This window comes from Diplotaxodon limnothrissa, linkage group LG15 (genome assembly GCF_057381915.1).
Source record: "Diplotaxodon limnothrissa isolate DT_005_m linkage group LG15, D_limnothrissa_male_GT1.1, whole genome shotgun sequence".
Lineage (NCBI taxonomy): Eukaryota > Metazoa > Chordata > Actinopteri > Cichliformes > Cichlidae > Diplotaxodon > Diplotaxodon limnothrissa.
Genome location: NC_140610.1, coordinates 13271704 through 13293083, shown reverse-complemented (window position 1 = coordinate 13293083; position 21380 = coordinate 13271704). Strand labels below are relative to the sequence as shown.

The 21380-nt window shown below is 39.2% G+C and overlaps 1 protein-coding gene across 1 annotated transcript; it reads right to left on the bottom strand.

Moving 5' to 3' along the window:
- Positions 1 to 1872: 1872 nt before the first annotated feature.
- snx3 (sorting nexin 3) lies at positions 1873 to 20898 on the bottom strand. Its single transcript, XM_085372139.1, has 4 exons — positions 20715 to 20898; positions 6169 to 6264; positions 5712 to 5836; positions 1873 to 2707 (listed from the first exon to the last, which is right to left on the bottom strand). The coding sequence occupies exons 1-4, from the start codon at positions 20874 to 20876 to the stop codon at positions 2602 to 2604; spliced, it is 489 nt and encodes a 162-aa protein (XP_085228265.1). The 5' UTR covers positions 20877 to 20898; the 3' UTR covers positions 1873 to 2601.
- Positions 20899 to 21380: the final 482 nt, after the last annotated feature.

Genomic DNA, 21380 nt, shown 5'->3' with positions numbered 1-21380 from the left:
AGGGGAAAAAAAGACTGGAGGCCCACGAGGAGACCCACTGAACAATCAACACAGACTGTCAAATCATAGCAGGTGTAGCCACGGCACAAAATCTCTTACGGGCTGTCTTAATACAGCCTATTTAGGCTTAGGCTCCATTGAACACATCCGGATCACAACTTTAGCCTGTTAACAGTTGCTCTAGTCAAGGATTAGCATGTACCTTTCATTAGAGACCTGCCTGTCTGATTCTGAAAACTGCAATATCTTGTGGCCAAAACAGCTTGCAGCGTTTAAATGTCGCCTTAAGGTTCTGGAGAGCACCTGCCAAGCACGTTTCCTAAAGAAACGCTGTACATTAAGACTTTTTTTGTTTTGATTTTTTCCCAGTGTCTATGAGACCAATGAGCTTGACGACCAATTCACCATTTTATTTCTGTGTTCAATCCCAACGGAGGAAACCAAAAAAAGAAGAAGCAGCAGCAGCATCCGGGGGGGAGATGCGAGTCGCTGTTCCTCAATTCGGTGCTGAAACCAAATGCACCGATGAGGCGTCAGCTCCATGAAGCATTGCGGAGGACTCTTTAAAAAGGATGCACTATCTATCCCCCCTCCCCCCCCCCCCCCCCCCCCCCTTTGACTGTAAAACTACATTCATCTGAAAAATGGTGTCTGTATTTAAATGGCTGTCCCGTTAGTGTTTGGTGTGTCCTGTTTGAGGCGCAGCATAAAAAAAAAAGAAAGAAAAGAAAACGCTTAAGGTCGACTTTTTGAAGTTAGACACTAACACTGGATACAATCTTATTCAGCACTTGGAAATGTTTTTGTGGCCTGTAATGTTTTTATTCTGTTGTAAAAGCAAAAAAAAACAAAATTTTTAATGGAGTTATAACTATTTAGAGTTGTAACCAAGAGAATAAAATACACTGAATTAAACGGTTTTCATATAACATGACCTAGATGCTTATAGTATAGTTTTACTATAGATGCTTATAGTAAAACTACCAGCTGGAGCCCTGGCATCATAGCAAACAGTGGTGTTGGTTTCATATCTAATTACAGTGACACTTTATAAGGATGTAGAGCTCATACTAAATTATTAAACACTAATGCATGCATCTTGATTTAATGCAGGATTTCTTGTGAACACCTGAAGCTCATCAGTAATAACCAACTCTGTGTACGTTCATTTGATTTGTTGGTGCTTTATCAAGTAATGAATAACATATATTATTTTACATTTTTCTTTGCCACCAAATGAGATTTGTATTACATAAAATGGTTCATTTGGGGTTAATCTCTCCAAAATCAGAGCAGTGCTTGCTCTCACAGGACATATGAAGCTGCAATCAAACTCCATCTTCAAATTCAAAAGTTTTACATGGAACTGCACGGGTCAAAAGTCCTCACATCTTATATGTGCAGCATGTGGGAGGCAGTGTGCTTAAAAAAAATAATGTACAGATATGTTATTGTTATGAAAAAGGTCAGACCTTACAAATAGCCCTGAAGGCAAGAAGAAATGGCTTTTTACTTTTATTGTGGTGGCACATGTGATACAAAAGTAAAGGAAAAAAAAAAAAAAGCTTCTGGATCTTGCATTCATTAAGCATAGTGACCTGGCCCAAATACATGTTGTACTAATTCAAGCTTAATCTGTCACAAGTCATAGACTGCATCATTTGTGTCTTTAGCATGGCTCACTCTAGTGCAAGTCCAAACTCAGGGCTGTCTTTGAATAGCTATAGTCCTTATACATCTTGCACAGTATTTATTAAACAGGTACAATAAAGTTAGGATGACTGCACTGGTCCTGACTGACTGTCCAGAGCGGGTAGCGAGACAGGCAAACGGCCCGAAGCGACAACAAATGCACTCACACGTGGAGACGTTTCACCTATTTTATTGGAAAATATTCAAAATAAACAAAAATGGCACAGCAGTATACAAATCTCAAAATGCATATAGCCAGTAGAAATACTGCAGTTCCCTCTGTGTAAATCTCTTGCTAGAAAATCATTTGTGATAATTGGGCAGGTGCTGGTCAATATACACACACGCACACATATGCACGCCTCCTTTTTCGGAGAAGAACACCTAAGTGTGATTTGAAAGTCAACGCCCGTCGTTGCATGTGTGTTTTTTGTGTTTAGTTGGTAGGTCGGTGGTGAGCAACATGCCGTACTGGACGAGAAACGCTGTGGGTCATTACGAGAGCTTTGCATATACAGAACACTCATTCAATGTTACTATATAAATGAATATATTTAAGACATAGCTAAATGATAAATACATCAATATATCCATGTTAGTGGCATTTCCAGACAAAGAAATTGCTATAAATTACTTTCAACCACAGTTACGTGTCGAACATTCTTGACTCTGATTAGAAGGTGAAAACAAACACCGATCAGGATAACTAAACTAAAAGAGGCAGTGAATTATATAATTTTTCTGGGGGGGGGGGGGGGATGGGCGATATTGTCAATAAAATGTTTGTTTGAGAGAAACCTGGAGCAGTGAAAAGAGCTTTGGGTTGTTGGGCCAAGCGAGGCTGAGCAGGGCTGAGAGAGAGACCAGGCCAAGCAGAGCCATCCATTTATTTATTTATTTTTCTTTCCCTCAGGCTTGCCTGATTTTGGATGGGGTGTAGTTCTTGTCAACAGACTCATCCTGTAGAAACATGTGCAGGCATCGCTCATTCTGAGCTAGAGGGTGACCGGCCACTCTGGAAAACAAAAGCAAAAGTGGACATTCAAACATGAAGCTTTGATGAGTTTAAACAGGGATGAGCACAAACAGGAAACAAGATTTTGCATGAATTACTGAAATGGACGTGAGAAGTGTGGGGATTTTTTTTTTTTTTTTTTTTTAATAAATTGTGCTAGAAGGACAATTATTTAGCATTCAACATTTTTATGCAAGTATTTCTAAAGGATGATATCTTTTGTGTGCATGCTTTAAAAAAAAAAAAAAAAAGCACAAAAAAAAAAAAAAGTGACTCGCCCACTTTTAATGGGTTATTTACAGCCTGCACAATAAACTGGTCATGTCAGGTGTTTTGCTGTATTTCAATCCTATCAGACTCCAGTAACATGTAAATGCATAAGGATTGATACAATGCTTTTAAAAGAATTTTACTGAGTATAACTGCGTTTTAAAGTATATATTTACACATATATGCCATATCCTTCAAAAGTGCCACTGTGGCATATGGGGGGAAAACATTTAAGTATAACTTTTGTTAAATTTAGTTAATAAGCAAGCTGAGTAGGTAAGTAAAATTTACTTTCACAAAGAAGCAGTCGTACAACAAAACAGAGTAAAATATGTAAGAATAGGTAAGTGCAGTAACAGCAATACAAAATCTGATCAAGATACAAAACAAACATGTAGTTTAAAAACAAAAATCCAAACAATAAAAAAAAAAACGGTCAAACTACAAAAAGTTTTACAAGCTAACACTGCTTAATAACACATCTAGGTACTCGCCTGTCATTAAAAGCTGCTTCTCATTCACTGTTCAGTGTCTTAACCACCGACGACACAGAATGAACTTCAAACACTACAATAAGTGCACAACTTCAATTAGGCATTCCTGAAGTTACATGGGCACCATTTATAAACAGTTATAACACTCTTATTTTTGTGTGTGTGAAAGGCAAAGAATTTCCCACCTTTGTTTGAACCCTTTTAACTTGTCATCTCCCTACGGTCTCTAAAATATACTATACTATATTATATTATATGAGTGCATTCAAAGTCAAACCTGTTTAAATTTAGTGCGCAGTTTCGATTTGGGATAGATTTCAGTCAACAATGTCACTGATTCACTAACAAATAATTTAAACTACTCTGAAAAATAATTACGCTAAAGTAATTTATACTAATGGAGAATAAAGAGCTGATCTGAACTGATCTAGTTAACATATCGGTAGTTTAATGGTTAAAAGTTACTGTTATATATCATTGATATTATTATAAACTATATTGCCACATATAGTAATGTACAGCACAGTACATTTCCCTAATCGGCCAAAAATGTGAAAAAGAGTAACTCTTATTTGAATTTGCCATTTAACCGTAAATTTACGACAACTTTATCTCACATTTACAAACACATTGACAGTCACAAAAACTGTTCACTTGGGAGTAGTAATCCGTTTTCCCCCTTTTGACTCAGAAATGAGCAAAGATATAGAATTAAGTCACACCAAGGCAAACAGGAAAACTAGCAGACTGCCTGTCTCCTTCCACTATTTCACAAAGTTACTCTGATCCTAGTTTGAGGGATTGATAAGAGGCTCTGGAGTATTTGGTGTTCTCAAACGTCTTTAAATCCCAGTAGGACTTAAATGAATCAATATTTTATGACCCCCCTCCCAGTCAGAGTGGTAGTTCTTGTGGAAAATATTGGATGTTTGGGGCTCTGTTAAAGCCACTCTGACATCGAGTTTCCCTCAATGTCCCTTCAGATGACGCAAAGCGGCTTAACGAGAATGAGCCAGTGCACCTGAGACCCTTAAACGGCTCTTTTTGTAAACGACAAACTGCTCAGAACACATCAAAATGATAAGACTACACGCACTGTATGCATGCGTCTTAACCTCTGATAGGAAATATTTCATACAAATTAAGCAGCAAAGGGACTGAGCCAGAGGTCAAATACCAGGGCAGTCACCGGAAACATCAGGCTAGCTACCAACAAATACTGTTTAATAGGTTTGGAAATGTTGATCTGGACGTAAGGCGCAGCAGGAGCATGTTTACAATCTTTAAGCCATTTCCTCTTACCTGAAGCCAGCATTATGTATGACTAGCCTATCATAAAAAAAAAAAAAAAGATTGTTCGCTCTTCTCCTCCTCCTCACTCATTTTGCAGGGATAATCATGTTTAGCATTCCAAAAGATTTCCTCTTCACAATGCTCTCAATCACAGATTTAACAATGCTGCCAGCCACATCAGCCGGTGTTAAGTCTGAACAATAATATGATTAACAGCAGTGTTTCATTCACAGAAAGCACGGGAGGGAGAAATCTTAATTACCAACACATTCTTGTCTCCTTTAAAAATAAATAAATAAATAAATAAATGAAGAAGAAAAAAAACATTTATGGATTTTAATGTTCCTCAACTGTCTTTGCACACTTAATATTCCAACAGGAAACATTGAAGCATTTGCACATGAAACAAAGATAATGGCCAAGTCTGCAATCAAAGCAAATAATTACAATCAGACTGTAACTTTTATTGTTCCGCAGCTGAAAACGAGGACATGCTGGATCAAAAATAAGCAGAGGTGCACACACCATCCCGTGGAACCACGCGCTGTAATTTGAGCTGCAATTAACATAAATTACACATCAACAACAAAACAAATGTGGGAAAAATTATGTTGTGGGGGTGCGCACTTGAGTCCTCTTTGGTTGTTCTTGTCCTTTGCGAGGTAATTATAAAGGAGATTTAAGGAGGATAGTGAGGAAAAAGACCTGCCCGTCTCCGAGGGTTCAGTTTGTTAACAATATGAAGAGAAGTGAAAAAGTTGAATCTAGTTATTGCACAACGTGCTTCATTGTTCGTCAGAGTTAAAAAAAATAAATAATTAAACTAGCAACGGCAGAAGCGGAAAACGACTGCAGCTGCAAAGAAGAAATTGTTAAGAAGAAATTGTTTTAACCTCATGGACGCATTGTGGGAGAATGGATAAAGACTGAGACGTGGACAGGCTTACTTGTTGAGAAACTGCTCCAGACCCTGTCTCCGCTCCTCGATGAAAGAGTCATCAAATATGCCATCATCTCCTCGGAAAGGAAGCTGCCGGAAAAGAGCTTTCCCCGGGAGAGGTGGTACAACCACCTGAGAGAACAGATTTCCCATTAGAAAGAAAAAAAGAAAAAGAAAGAAAGAGCAAAATTAAAAGTTTTTAATTGTTACAATAAATTATGAGAAATTTGAACAACTCAAACTATTTAAATATGGGTTTTGTCAATGCTTTTTGTGTGTCATTTCTGAAACTGTTTATGGGCTGAACCTAGACAGGGAAGAAAATGTTCTTTAACAACCCAAAGATGCACAAAACTCCCTTCTCTTTCATAGCAAAACACTGCAGATGTGGTCAATGTTATATGCTGATTTGATAAGCTAAGTACTCGAGCAGCCTTTGTGTGGAGTTCACTTCAATGGCTCACCTTGCTCTCCCTCTCCAGCTCCGCTCTGAGCCACTCAAAGTCGCTGTACCGCCTCCGTACAGAAGACTCCTTCAGTTTGAAGATGGGTAGGTTGGTCTATGGACAAACATAAGCCGCAGACTGTTACAGGTGTCACTTTTAAGAGCTGTTGTGATTTACAAAGAAATTGCCCTTAAACTCTGGCTGCAGTTATTCAAATGAAATCACAGTTTTTCAAGAAGTAGCTTGATATACACTAAGAAAATTTCAGGTAAGTCAGAGTGGTTCAAAGTAAAGCTCAGAAAGCTGAGTTCAAGAAATATCGATTGAATCGTTTAGCAAGTGATAGGAAGATCCAGTTTGTGTGGATGATTTCTCCCCCCACATCTCTCTTTTTGCATTTTACTGCCATGCTTCGAGTCCACTTGCCCTCTGGGGAGGGACAGATCACTGCAAAATCCATTAAAAGCTGTCCCAAGTAATCACTTTTATCCTGATGAATAAAAGTGATTATGAACCTGTCCGTAGGACATGAGTCGGCACTAAGTGCAAGGACAACAACAAAGAAAATCCTAATCTGTAACCAGATACCAGATTTCAAAGTAATCAAGCACTAATGGGAGATTCTGGACATCGCCATCAAGCCAATGAGTGAGAGAATAGTTATAATTAATATAATTTTGGAGACTCAATCCCACCGTGGAGGTGGCTTACTAAGACACTTTGCTGTTCCTACAGGTTGATGGTGAGGATAATGAAAATGATGCCCGTTTTATTTAAATAAAGTTATGGATTTATCACCACAATGTGATAAAGTAAATCTTTATTTTAAAGCTCAAAAGAATGGAAAATAAAAAGAAAACTGATCAGCAACTATGGGATTGATTTTTACTTCTGACTGTTGCTCAAACTAAGCAAGCAAATGTTAAACAGACTCATTCTTATATAGTGCTTTTTGACTGAGCACTCAAAGCTGAGTACTACTGTCTGACATTTCATATCCATCCATTTTCTTGCTCTCTCGTCCACTTCAGTGCCGTGGGAATTGCATCCAAGCTGACACCAGGTGAAGAGGATACACCCTGGACAAGTCACCAGTCTATCGCAGATTTACTCACTCACTGTATCGATGGGTTTTCATGCAAACAGAGTCATCACCACAGCTCCATACCATTTATACCAGCGCTGAAGCTGCAAGAACTCATTGAAGTGGTCTCCTAAACAATAGGTTTCCCTGCTTAGACAAAGCCTCCAGATCCAGAAACAAAGAAATCTGAAGTGTAATTTACTTTCTGAAAAAATAATTCTTATTCAGGTACATTATACATGTACTAAAATTGTTATTTAAACAGTTCTAACCTGTCACTTTAATGTACATAAAGTTATAATAAAAAGCTGGCATTGGATACTCCAAATACCTGATCTATACAGCTCTGTATACCATTATTATCACTTTGACCTTCTGCTCACTCACTACTGACCTTGAGAAGAGAGGTCAGGGGTTAAATGTGACATATTTTAAATCTTCATACAATACTTTTTTATATGTTGATAATATACGGTGTATTTGTAACAACCACACTTTCAAAGTTTTTGTTAATTTTTTACAAATAAAACATTAAGTTGACCACAAAGACCTTGGTGGATGTAAGCCACATTTTATTGATTTGTTAACATGACCTCACTCTACATGCCTACAAATTCATTCAATTCTATATGTGGGATGTTTACACACGCAATTGTAAACGCCACCAAAAACAGGTAAATATTAAATCAACTGAGGAAGAAAAAAAAAAACCCAGACGGATTGATTGATAATAAAATAATCACTAGTTGTAGTTCTGTTTTCGTTTGCTATATTAGGCCAATTCTGTTATTTCAAGTGTACTGGGTACTTTTATTTGATACAACCACCAAACTGCAAAGCAGTATCTCTGTACTGTTGGAAGTGTTCCTAGGGCTGTGCAATATGACCAAAATCTCATATCCTGATATAAGAATTCTATCGTCCCGATAACGATATAAATCACAAAAATATAACATTTTCTGTAAATTCTGTGAATCTCGGGCAGCTCGACTTGCCGGAAGTGTTCCCAGCTGTGCGTCATGTAGCTGGAGTCGAGTGTTTTAACTAGAGATGGCACGATACCACTTTTTTATGTCCGATACCGATACCGATATCATAAATTTGGATATCTGCCGATACCGATATGAATCCGATATAGTGTTTTTTAAATCAACAAAACTGCTTTTTTAAATATCTTGCTGCATTTTGTATAAGTTCATACTCAAGTTTAAAACAACAACTACACTAAAGCTATTCTGTTATACCTGTATACAAAAAAAATATTTCATAGTTCAGCAATACTGATCAATCTAATAAACTTAGACCTACACCATCCTCCCTATTCTGGTATTTTAAAGAGTACTTAGCGTAAATATTAAGCAACCTAACTAATAGGGTTCCAACTCCCAGCAACAACAAAATTAAATAAATAAAAAATAGGGAACCACCCCTCACGCGCCACCTCATGATGCTTAATCGACGTAATCAACCTTAATTTGATGCAGTGTGAAAAAAAATGCACAGAAATCAATTATTTTTCAAGAAATATTAAATAGATTCAACATCTTTCTTCAACAAAATTGCAGACTGCACAGATGGTACCTTCCCAAAGTAAAAAGTACTATAGCTTACTAGGGTATATATATTAGACTTAATAGTCACTATATACAGTAATTGACTTCTATTCATTTTACATCAAATTAAAACTTTGGGTGTCAGATAATTATTTATTAAAAGCTAGACATTTTAAATGAGAATAAGAAAGAAAAGTATGTCTTTGTGCCCCCTTTTCCCAGTTAATGCCCTATCGGCCCCCCTGGCTAAACTTTGCTAGATCCGCCCCTGCACAGTTACCAGCCGTCAGCTACGTAGAAAAAAGATCCTGGTGTAGAAATTAATATTAAATAAATTCTAACAACAGCTTATCAAGCTTAAACGTGCTGCTGTTGTTCAGCCGCTGGTTTGCTCTTTCTGGCGCAAAGTGGACCAAAAACAAACGAGAGACAGACTCGCGACAGAAAAGCCGATCAGCTGATTTAAGCAGTTTCACGATTGAAGTAGCAGCCGGAGAGCGAGAGGCAGTCGCTTGTTAAGCTTAACGTGGGAATGCTTTACAAACATTCAGAGATGGACTTACACACTTGCTTTACTTCTCTCGGGGATAACTTTGTCGGAGATGAAATGCCAGGTTGCTAGCGAAGCTCCACATGCTATCCAGACCACCGACAGGTCCTGCATGCCACAGCTGCTCTATCACGTGATGCATACGTTCTGAGGTGAGTTACGGCGTGTTGCAAGTTTTGTGAGGTGCTTTCGTGATATTTAATGGATCGGATTACATTTTTTATTTTTCTCCGATATCCGATCCAGTAATTTAGGTCAGTATCGGACCGATACCGATACTAATATCGGATCGGTCCATCTCTAGTTTTAACAGATGCATTAAACGATACATTTTTAGACATAAGTTGTAACGGCCGCCGTTTTCTTTGTGAGTATTTATTACAAGGCGTGCTGCGGGGAAAAGCCTGTTCTAACGTTTGAGTCTAAGGTTTATTTTTTAGCACCTGGCGGCTCTTTTTTTACTTCTCATCCGTAAATAATCTGCTCTTTCACGTGATTCAGTTTATTTTGAAAAGTCTCAAGTGGATCTTGAGCTTTATTGTGAAAGGTTTATGTGGAACATAAACAAGCGGACACGCGATGGTGTTACCGTTGTTGTTGCTAACCAAAACAGGCGCTTGTCCGTCAGTAGTGTGGTTATATTAAAAATAAGAGAAAGAGAGAACTTTAAGAAATTAATATAGCCACTACAGTGACCATCAAAACGGTGGAAAAAAATATTGCCGTAAACAGTTTATTTTGTGACACCACGAAACAAACGATAGCATAAAATGAAACGATAGATGTTTTTATATCGTCATCCGATATATATCGTTATATCGAACAGCCCTAAGTGTTCCCCAAGAGTTAACAAACTCACCAAGACATTCATTTATTGGAAACATGTTTTAAGAAAATGTGATAACTAAAAACAAAACAAAGGTTTGTACTTTCTGTGGCAATCATATGAATATCAGAAAATTATCACTAAAAAGCTTTCAGGGAGAGCTTGAGCTAACTTGAAAGAGCTAGAGAGGAAGGTTTTATTGACTTGGTTTTGGGCATAGCTTTGTCTTATCTACTCTAACTTAGTAAAAAAAAAAAAAAAGGAGGGGGGGGGGGGAAAAAACAAAAAACTCCTTCAAATCGAACCAAACCGAACAGAAAATTGAAATTGGCCTCAAGGCGAAAAGAAATTCCACATTTTGCTAACCAAGGTCTGTCCCACTCAGAATGCTTTGCCATTTTTTTGTGCGTTCACACAGATGTGTGCATAATTCCAAGTTGCTGTTGACAAGCACTTGAGAGTGAATTTCATTTTAAAAAAAGAGGAGATGTTTCGACATTGACAGAGAACATTGAAGCAAACAGCACATTACGGCACAATGCCAAAGCTCTTCACTATTCCTGACAGCACATGGCCATCCCATGACAATGTACAAACAAGGAGGGAGTGAGTGAGCATTTCATTGGCAGGCTACATTCACAGAAGGTCAGAATTCATGGAAGAAGGAATCACAAGAGCAAAGCAATTGAGCAAGTAGGTGCAGCATGAATACAGCGCGAGCAGCAGACTGATCGATAAGCAGACGACTGTGACTGTGTGCGGTAAAGGGGATGGAGAGTTAACTAGAAGGCTGAGTAAATGGCTGAACAAAAGAGAAAGGAGGTGGGTGTACGTGGTCATAAAGAAGGAGCAGAGATACTAGAGAGGTTGGAAGCTTTGCCTGCTCTATGCAAGACTAATTGAAGAGGAGGAAGACCAGGAGTGGTCATTTCTCTCTCTCATGGTCTCCCCTTTTCAGTCTTTTTCCTTTTTATTTCCCTTGATCTGCAAAACTAAGTCACATTTTCTGCCCTTGAGACTCCTCTTGTGGTGTTTGAATGGGAAAAATATGGGCATTTGTTTTCTTCAGTCTTTGCTCTGTCCTATCCTCAACCTTCAAAATTATGGATCCCACCCGAGTTTAGTGGGCAAGAACAAACTCATCTGTCACACCCTTAGCAATGATGAAGAGAGTCGCCCATCAACCACGACTGGTTTGATGTTTAACTGTAAAATAAATGCTACCTGGGCAATTTACTCAATCGCACAGAATGTTTTCTTGAGCTGATGATTGGGTTAAAATCTGGACTCGTATAGACACACTGATCTTTCACATGACCCCTTCATCAATATACCCCACCGTCTTCCAAATGTGGATTTGAATACTATTACAGGTGATCTCACTTAAAAAGTCAGTGCTTTTGGTCCATTGAGTTTTCCTGATTTATTTATGAGTTCAGCTGAACACAATTTTCTTTTGCTTTCTTACCAACCATTTCAGTATTACAGTAAAGTTGGCCATCTATTGATCGTTTATCTTATAGGATATTCTCAGCAGACCGTTTCCTTTTCAATCTCACGGGACTTCATAACTGTCAAATGGATCACCTCAAAACTGCAACTGATACACACTAGAGGGCACAAATCACCTGTTTACAACTAAAAGGTTTGTATACATTAACTTGTCAGCATAATAACGCATAATATAAGATCCAGCGATGGACCTCTCTATGTCAGAAATCTGCAACGAATTATTAACGTTTCACAGACAGGATGCAACAACACTAATAAACTGCAGTAAATAAGAAAGCCCTGTATGCCAACATATAATAAAAGCTTCTGAGGTGGCTGTGGAAGAGCAGGTAGAGTAGGTTGTCTACCAAGTGAAAGGTTGGTGGATCAATCTCCAGCTACTCCAGTCCATCTGTAGAAGTATCTTCAGTCAAGATACTAAACCCTGATACTGATAATTGCCAACGTTTTTTGCATCCATCAGAGTTTGAGTGCATATAAACGTTAGATAAAAGTGCTTAGGCATAGATAAAAGCACTGCATGAATGTATGGGATTGAGTGAATGAGAGTTGTAGTAGAAAGCTCTTTGAGTGCTCAAACTGAGCAAACCATTTACATTTAGCTTAACCATTTTCTAGCGGTTTGCTCTGCCTTTTTTCTAACAAGTTTTCATGACTCTGCAGACATTTTTGTGTTTTAATCTAACTGGAATTTCTAACTGAAATTGCAGGAATAACTGATCCCTCAACACTGACACAAGTATGCCCAAGTAGTGAACGTAAGAGTTTACTGAATGGAGTTGAGGCATTGGTATTTAATGATGTAACTGCTGAAAGATTTATTTTTCAATGTTTAATTTACATGGCAGATGAGACAGGCAGAAATATGTGAACTGATAGGCAACAAAGCACATATATGAAAATAGCAGATACTGTTTGTGTCACAGAGACTTATAGTACTTTAAAGGTCACTCCTCAATTATTTCAGGTCAACTATACAAGGCTTACATGGACATTAAGTAAAGATTGAAAAAAAAAACCCCAACACAACTGCAGGTCAAACTCCTTAGTCCATTCTGCACCACATGCAAGCTATTTACATTGTGAATGCACTAACCCTGAAACTGCCAAGCATTCAATTCCTTGAAAAACAGCAGTTAGGACACTGGATCAGTTTCCCAGGCATGGATTAAGCATAGCCCTAGATTAAAAAGATGTTGTTGTTGTTTTTGTGAAACTGATTTATTGTAATAGCTATGCTATGGCGTTTAGTAATGTCTTGGCCAAAATGTGCAAGGAATTCCATAAAAAGACCTTATCTATATGGGAGAATTCGTTGATCTAAAACCTGTATATACCTTTTATCATTGATGCTGGCCTTTCAGATGTTCAAGCTGCCAATTCCACTAACACACCCCCATACCACATGCATACAGGCTTTTGAACTGAGCGCTGATAATAAGTCAGATGGTCACACTCCTCTTTAGTTGAGAGGATGCAGCGTTCATGTTTTCCAAAAAGAGTTTGAATCAATGATGAATTCAATGTGTCTGACCACAGAACAGTTTTCAACTTTGTCTTATTCACAAATCACAAAGGATCGCAATATTTTTTTGGGAATTGGGGTTATAAACAAGCTGATTTGAAAACAAAGTTTAGTCCCCCTTTTCCCCCCTTAGGACGAATACGCCAAATCACATCAATAAATATTAACTGATGTAATATTCAGAGCCTGGACTATACATAAAAAAGGAAATTCGTAAGATTATTTTAAATAAATAAGGCCACATTTATTACATTTAAAACATAAAACCAAGTGAAATAACCTGGTTCAGGTGACACTGTATTAACTGTAGGAGTATTTCCTTACACTGGGCACAATATCTGCCACTCCCTCTTTCAACTGTTTTTTTTTGGTGTGACTAAACAGCCCACCAAAAAACTTCCTTTTTCAATTATTTCAAGTTCATTCCAGGTGAAGCTGTCAATGAACCCCTCACTCCTCCTCGTTCTCAGGTCACAGGAGAAGTGGATTATCTTAGCTTTATCGCCCCAGTACTCTAGCATTAACTCCGCTCTCCTCTCACCGTGGTTCGTCCCTGCTGCGTCATGTTACCTCACAGCATGGAGCGCCACAAAGTTAATCCCCACCACAACAGATCACAGTTACAGGTAATCTGCCACCGCCGTGACTCTAATCCCATCACGTGAACACAGAAAACACTTATCCATGTGCGAGCACACATTGACAGAGGAGGTATGCAGGCACAGGTGTTAGGCACAGGATTTGACCAGTCACACATTTAACAATGTAAATATAATAGTCCAAAGCATTCGAGCCTGCTTGTATGCACACTAGAACCCGGACCACTTATCTCAAGACAATGAAGCAAGCAGTGAGAGTGTAAGGAAAGAAAGTCACCTGGCCTTTCAGTTCCCTCACCCACCATAACCCTGTGATTAAGAGATTGGCCTTTCAGGACAAGGGGAGGAACGAAAACGACAGAACTGAAAAATGAGAGGTCTCACTCATGCTTTCTCTCTCTAACACGAACACATAGAAAGAGGCGGTGCGTGAGAGCTCTACAAGTCAAAGATCAGGTTTCCCCGGCCTCTGTTCTTTTCACGGCTGGTTAGAGGTTAGGACCAGGGTGTATCAACTTACTAACCCCTCACAGTGATCAGAACAGGGGACCAGCCCACACCCAGTCAGGTCTTAGGATTTTATTAACTGATTTTTTTTTTTGTTTTTTTTTTAAAAGGGACACAAAAAAAAAAAGAAGAAAAAAAAAAGATGCTTTCCTCACTTTGTAAAAGACAGATACAAGAGGAAAGCCAGACAAAACAGCAAGCAAAAGGCACAAATAGGACATTTGCAAAGGTAGAAAAATACAGAAATGAGAAATTAATGGCCACATTAAAAGCAAAGGTGGAAAAATAGATTTTTAGACATCATTAAAATAGGAGCATAAAGCTACATGTACCTCCTTCAAAGTGGATCTGCTTGCTTCACTTTCAATTATGAGTGTTCAAGGTGCAATCTACGCTCCATAGGAAGAGCATGTGATTCATAATGTGTGGGACACAATACCTTAGGCTCATTGAAAATGGGTTGAAAAGAGACAGAACCCTTAAAAACAGCGAGACACAGAGAGAGGGAGAGAGGGGACAAAGATCACTCATCTCCTGAGAGAATAGTTCAAGGCCACCATGCATTAGCTTTTAGCAGGATGGATTAAGTCAAGTTTGAGAGTGCACATCCTAAACCTCCCCCATGCCCCCTTCTCACCCCTCCCATATAGTCCCCTTTCAGAATAATAGCATTAAAAATGGCAACATAATACCATCTCATTGCATCATATTCCAAAATGGGAAAAAAAGACCCCGAACAAAAGAGTTGGGGCTATGGGTCTCTTGCTCTCGCCTCTCCATGTACTCTCTCACTCGTTCCCTCGCTTGCCGGCCTCTGCGGCCTGACAGCCTACCCTCTCTCCGACTCGCCTAGCTGGCAAAAAGCTGCTTTGTTGCCATAGTATCAACTCCCACTTTTGATACTGTCATTTCAAGTAGGATATGGTAGCCTTGATACAATATGTTCCCCATTTCCATTAAAATAGTTGTCGAAGAGGATGCTGTAGACTTTGGATTACACTTGACTGTGCCTGACAAGCCTCCCCTCCTCCCCCCACAATCCACACACACCCACACACACCATCTCTCCCCATTTTATTAATGACCAAAGGCCCCCGCCCTCACCCTGGTGCCCAAATGGAAAAGAGAAAGAAAGAGAGAGGGAGAAGCTATGGGAGAAGAGAAGAGGAGGGGTAGAAGACTGAGTGAGAGTGGGAGACACCGCTATAAGAGCCCTTTTATGTACTCCTATCCATAAACAAAGTGAGATCCCAAAGTTCGCTCCCCTGAATGTGCTCTCTGGATGAGATGGGAACCAACTAAAATTTTGATAATATCCATCACCCATTCCTCCTACTCCACACACATACACCCCCATCCCAGCTCCAACCCCCTGTTTGCTGAGGGTCCAAACAAATACACTATGCTGTATTGAGGGGAGGGGGGTCCGCCAAACCAGACACTACACAGAAAAAAGTAAAAGACCATTAAGGTGATATGATAGGACTCATGAAAAACAACTCTCTCCATTAGGAACATGAAACATGTGCAGAAGCATAAAAAAAGCAACCATAAGCCACTTCAAAAACTACCCTTAAAACGAAGGGATTTGGATTGGAACAGATATCCATTGTTTCAGCATGACCCCCGACATTACGAGTCTGCTCATGCAAAATGAGATATCCGCCTCCTTTCGGTGTGAACTTAGCTTCCACTTCGTTAAAAAACTGATGCATAGAGTGAGAGATTGATCCCATTAATTTCAAACGCCAAACGCAGGCCCGTCTGCCAACAAGTGACTATGCCTCACAGCCACAGTAAACAATGTTTAAACAATTTGTCTCGCCACTAACTTTGTGAGCATCCCAACACCGCCGGTGAGTCACAGGCAAACTGAATGACTCTTATTTCAACAGTCTCGGAGCAAACTTCATGATTTCAGTTATCATGGGGAACAACGGTAACACGGTATGAACCAGGAAAGTGACTGCACACAGCTGGGAGTAAAATGGGAAAGTAAGCAACAGGATGAAATCTGGTGAGGGGGTGGCTTTCTGCCCTCCCATGGGTGGGGGGGTGAGTTGGAGGGTGAGGATGGGGAGTAAATGCTCCAGCTCCCCCTCACCACACACACACCCACCCAGCCACCCTGGCCTGGTTCAATTCTTCTCTTTTCTCAATGAGGGGATTAGGCAGACTCTCTCACTGCGGCCACAAGAGCTCTCTCGATTTCGGGGTGGATAGCGGGACAGCAGTGAGAACAGGGGAAAAGGTTAGGAACGGAAACAGTACAGAGTAATGAGATGATATATTTCAAGTATTCTGAAATATTAAAAGAAAGGTAGATGAAGAGGGGGAAAGAGGGGAAAAAAAGCAATGAAGGGGCAAAGCAAACACTACGCATTCCAGACCTAGGCCTTGTGGCAAACACTCTTTAATGGCTGGAGATGGAGTAAAACGCTTCCAAAGAAAGCTAAAGAAAGGAGAAGGAGAGAAGCAAAGCTAAGTTGACACCACGTTTGTTGAGAAGTGAGGGATGCACCGCTTCTTCTGTGGTCTTATGCAAAGCAGGGTCACACAGGGCTATGAGGTGCACAATAATGCTGATTACACGCATATGCTAATTATTACACGCTAATCAAGTACAGTAGCCTTATATTCAACGCTAATGCCTGGAGACAGCTTCTCTCCTCTCAACTTGTTTCTTAAAGGTAAAGGAAAACGACTAAATACTTGAGGGCTGGTAACCAATCTAAATACTCCGGGCCAGTAACTACAGGGGTGTCAGTCAACCAAGATGACAATTTAGAGATGAGGAGATGGAGCAATCAGATGAGCCTATAGTGACTGTCTGACAGTCTGTGTATTTAAAATCGAACACAAAAGGTCCAATAATAGTTACATTTATACAAAATTGCCTGGCTTATGTGGCAAAACTGACAAGCCTTTAAAAGGAGTTCTTAAAGCTTGAAAATACTGTAAAAAATACAAAGTTTACCTCGTGGCTAACCCAGCTAAAATGTGTCTTTTTTTCGTTTCTCGTGAATCTAACTGCCTGCTTGTTGTGTCTGCATGTCAAATAAGACTTATATTTTAACATTCTCACAAAATTCCTGATGTAGGCATGACATTTAATATCTGACAAAAGCAGCAGCAGCTGAATCAAACGGTCCAAGGTTGTCCAAGTTGTTCACCATGGAGCTTTCACTGAGATTATCAGCACAGGCAGACTGCTAAGTTGTCACTGAAATAAAAAACGTTCAAACTTTTCATTGTTCTAAAAAACTCTTAAAATCTATAGTTTTATGACAACCACGTCAACTCCCGTTTCCATGTATGATATGATTTAAAACTCCAATAATAGAGCAAGCGACCTTTAGTTTATATTTACATTTTTATTTTGTAAGACATTTATCCTATCAACACTGTGGGTACTGTGCCATAAACAGGATCAAAGAAAAGCATTTGCAGATTTAAGCAGGTTTGATGTTTCAAAGGTGGATTGCCAGATACATTTAGGTCCATAAGTATTTGGAAAATGACACAACTCTTGTCTCAGGACACAACCACAGTGGACTATAAATCAAACTATCGAGACACGATAGAAATGCAGACTTTCAGGGGATTTACAGACATTTTATACATATAAATTTCTAGAGGCTCTAAGGTAATTATAGAAGCTAACCATTTTAAGGAGTGCTTTTAATATGCTGTTTCATCCTGTGACTTGCTTTGACACATTTGCTCCAAAAGGTGTCCAACTGATCTCTCTAACCTTAGCTCTGTCTTCAGCAAGTGAAAAGCATGCTCTATTTACTTTAGATCTGGAGACAGACTTGAAGAAAAAAAAAGAACTTCACAATATTTCTTTGAGTTGAGAAACACTTGAGCTGCTTTTGCAGTGTGATTTGGGACACTACTCATTTGCACTATGAAGTACTGTTCAATCCATTTTGCAGGATCTTTTGAGTGAATCTCAGCAGAAAGTATAGCCCTGTAGTCTTCACAATTCATTCTGCTACTTTTCAACAGTCACATAATAAATAAACACTAATTCCACTGACAGTCCTACATGAAAGTGCCATAAAAAATGTCTCCACCATGTTTGACAGGTAATATGGCATGCTTTAGATCATGAGCCACTTCTCTCCCTCTCCATTATTTTCTCTTCAAGTATGATTGAAGTATGCACACCAGTCATTCTGGTTCAAGTTCATCTTGTTTGCGTGTTTCAAATATTATTTCAAAACTATGCAGACTCTTCTAGATGGTTTCTGACAGTCTAATCAGGGCTGCTTGTACTTGAGTGCAACCAGTGATTTGCACCTTGTTGTAAACCCTTTGTTATTTACATTTATGAAGGTATCTCTTGACTGTAGACCGCCTCGTGGCTTGGTTAGATGTTGTGAAGCTGCTTTCCTTAACCATGGAAACCCCCTATTTTAGTTGTATTCTGTAGTCTTTCAGACCTTTTGGTGTTGCTGATTTGGCCAGTCTGATCATTTCCATCTCTCTGTTAGGTTTATTTTAGGTTTTCAACCTATTGCCCTCCTTTACTTGCGTCAGCATCTTTGTTTTTCATCTGCTTAATTTGCAATAAAACAACAAGGGAACAGATCTCATCTGACAAAGAAAATGTCAGTCAGTTATTAATTATTTTTGAGCATCTAAAAATGGGAAAATGTATAAAAATTGGTTCAAGGCTTCTTGAATTAAAGCTGTCACCAAGTCATGAGGATGCAGGTGCATCATTGCAGTTCTATCACATCTGGAGAGTTTAATTAAAATCCACAGCAGTTGTGGACAGAGGCAAAAAAAAAAAAAAAGTGTGATTTTCTAAATATGTCTGTGAAGGTTCTCAGTCATCCAGGTCATCGTAGTCAAAGGAGCTTGCAAAGAAAAGCGTCTGGACTTCTTTAAGTTACTTGAAGACGTTTCAGTTCTGAACTGAAGAAGCTTCTCGGATGAGAGGTGAAACGTCTTCAAGTAACTTAAAGAAGTCTAGACGCTTTTCTTTGCAAGATTTTCCAAATACTTAACTGAACTAACTATTTTGCCAAATATCGCAATTAGTGATTTATTTCTATAATTACAAGTTCCCAGGAAAAAAAAATACACTTCATCTTTGAGAACAGATCTTAAAAAGATACATTTGTTCTTTTGTTGTTGTTACATTGCAACAGTTTTAAGACACAAAAAGCCTAACAAAGGTTAGTGTTGGAGTTAATGTTGACTATGATTTGTTATTTTAATAGTTTGATTTTGGTTACTAGTGATCTGTATCAACACTGAAAGAAATGTATCAGCTGACCTCAGCTATTCAAGGCTAATTTTTACTCTGACCACAAAGTTGCAGTAACAGAAAGATACACAGGATGTGTTTTGCAATTGCTGACTCTCTAACAGTTCTCATCCTGACCTATTGCTCAACAACACTGTTGCATTTCTACGCAGCATTAGCTGCCATCCCAGAATTTCACATTTAAAAAAAAAAAAAAGTACACTGACAGCCAAATAGATAGTAAAGTGACAAAAATAATTCTTTATACGAAAAAAAACAAAACACCTTTTGTTCTCCTCTACAAGTTGGAGGAAGGAAGTGTGTTGTAAGGGGGTGGGTGAAACTGGACAGGATCAGGCAGCATCCTGCATCCTGTCTTTATAGCTCCAGAGAAGCTGACTCAAAAGTATGCTTTCCTTTAGGCTTCTGGTGATTTGTCACGTCAGAAAAGCTACAAAGTAAAATACTATACCAACCAAAATGTTCGCATTATGTCCCAGTGCACCATTTAGTCATACAGGCCAGTCCTCACCTCAGGATTGTCATTAAGTGTGACCAATACTGTTATCTGTGGTTTGCACTCGGACAATGGGGTGTGGCTGGAGATCAAATGTTCAGAAAGACGTTAAGTCTTTGAGAAGGTTATGTGTTTCGCTTAAACCGAGGTTATATAACTGCAGTTTATTTGTAGACATGTTTCAGCTGCGCTGTGGAAAAACACTTGAGGCTAATGTAAACACACACACGCGCGCGCACACCCCTTCTTTCCCGGAGCGATGTCGCCGTCAAAAGACACAGACACCGTTTCCGTTAACCACGTTATCAAACACTTTTAATTAACATGCAGTCAAACAGCTTTATGTACACCAACAACGTTGAGCAGACAGTGTAACGTCAGGTAACCGTGCAGTCAGATAAAGGCTGCTAGCTTCCTAGCAAGCGTCGACTAATTCCTTTAGCAACGGACAATTTGATACTTCTTAATAGCCCACACTTTTAAATATCAACCCTTTGAATGTCTTAGTGGGGGCAAAAATCGCGATGTCATAAAAATTACAACTTTCTGTGACTGCAGAAAAGATATGTTTGCGTGCTTAGGTGTGTAGCTTAAAAGCTAGCGCCATTTGCACTTGTTACGGTAGGCTCACCTTCAGTCTGACTTCGTACGTGGTGTATCTGCCTCTGCCCACCCCGACCGTCTCAGGGTTGCTTACATCAATCTCTAGAAAGTTACTCGGAGGTCCATAGGCGTCATTTAAGTTCTGAGGCTTGGTGTAAAGCCTTCTTGTATCAGCTATGGTTTCAGCCATGTCTCCCTTTCCTTCTAGCAGCCTGGGGATTGCGTGAAGTTAGTCAGATTACGAATATGCACGTCACCTTGATGGCCTTCAAAATAAAGGATTTTGGTGAATGCTGTGTATGTAAAATGAAGACTGACGTTAAAATACGGTCTGATTTCCTGACTTATCCGAGTTTAAAGATGAGATATATTGTTATTTAATTTCTCCACGTGAATGTTGTTCTTGCTAGAGCTAAAAATAAAAATTTCATAGTTTATTCTGAAGGCAAACCACGCAAATTTCGGTATCACCCAGTCACTTACTCTCGCCAGCTTGAAATGCCGTAGAGCTGAACTTCCGATCAGCTGAGGTTCAGCTGACGCTTCTCTGTCACCCCCCTGCTCGATTTATTTACAACCTGCCAGCGGGCACATTACACACATCGATTACTACACTACAGACACAAACGTGTTCATTTTACCCTACAACCCAGATCAAACACAGCTAATAATATAAAGTGACTGCTAGAACGGA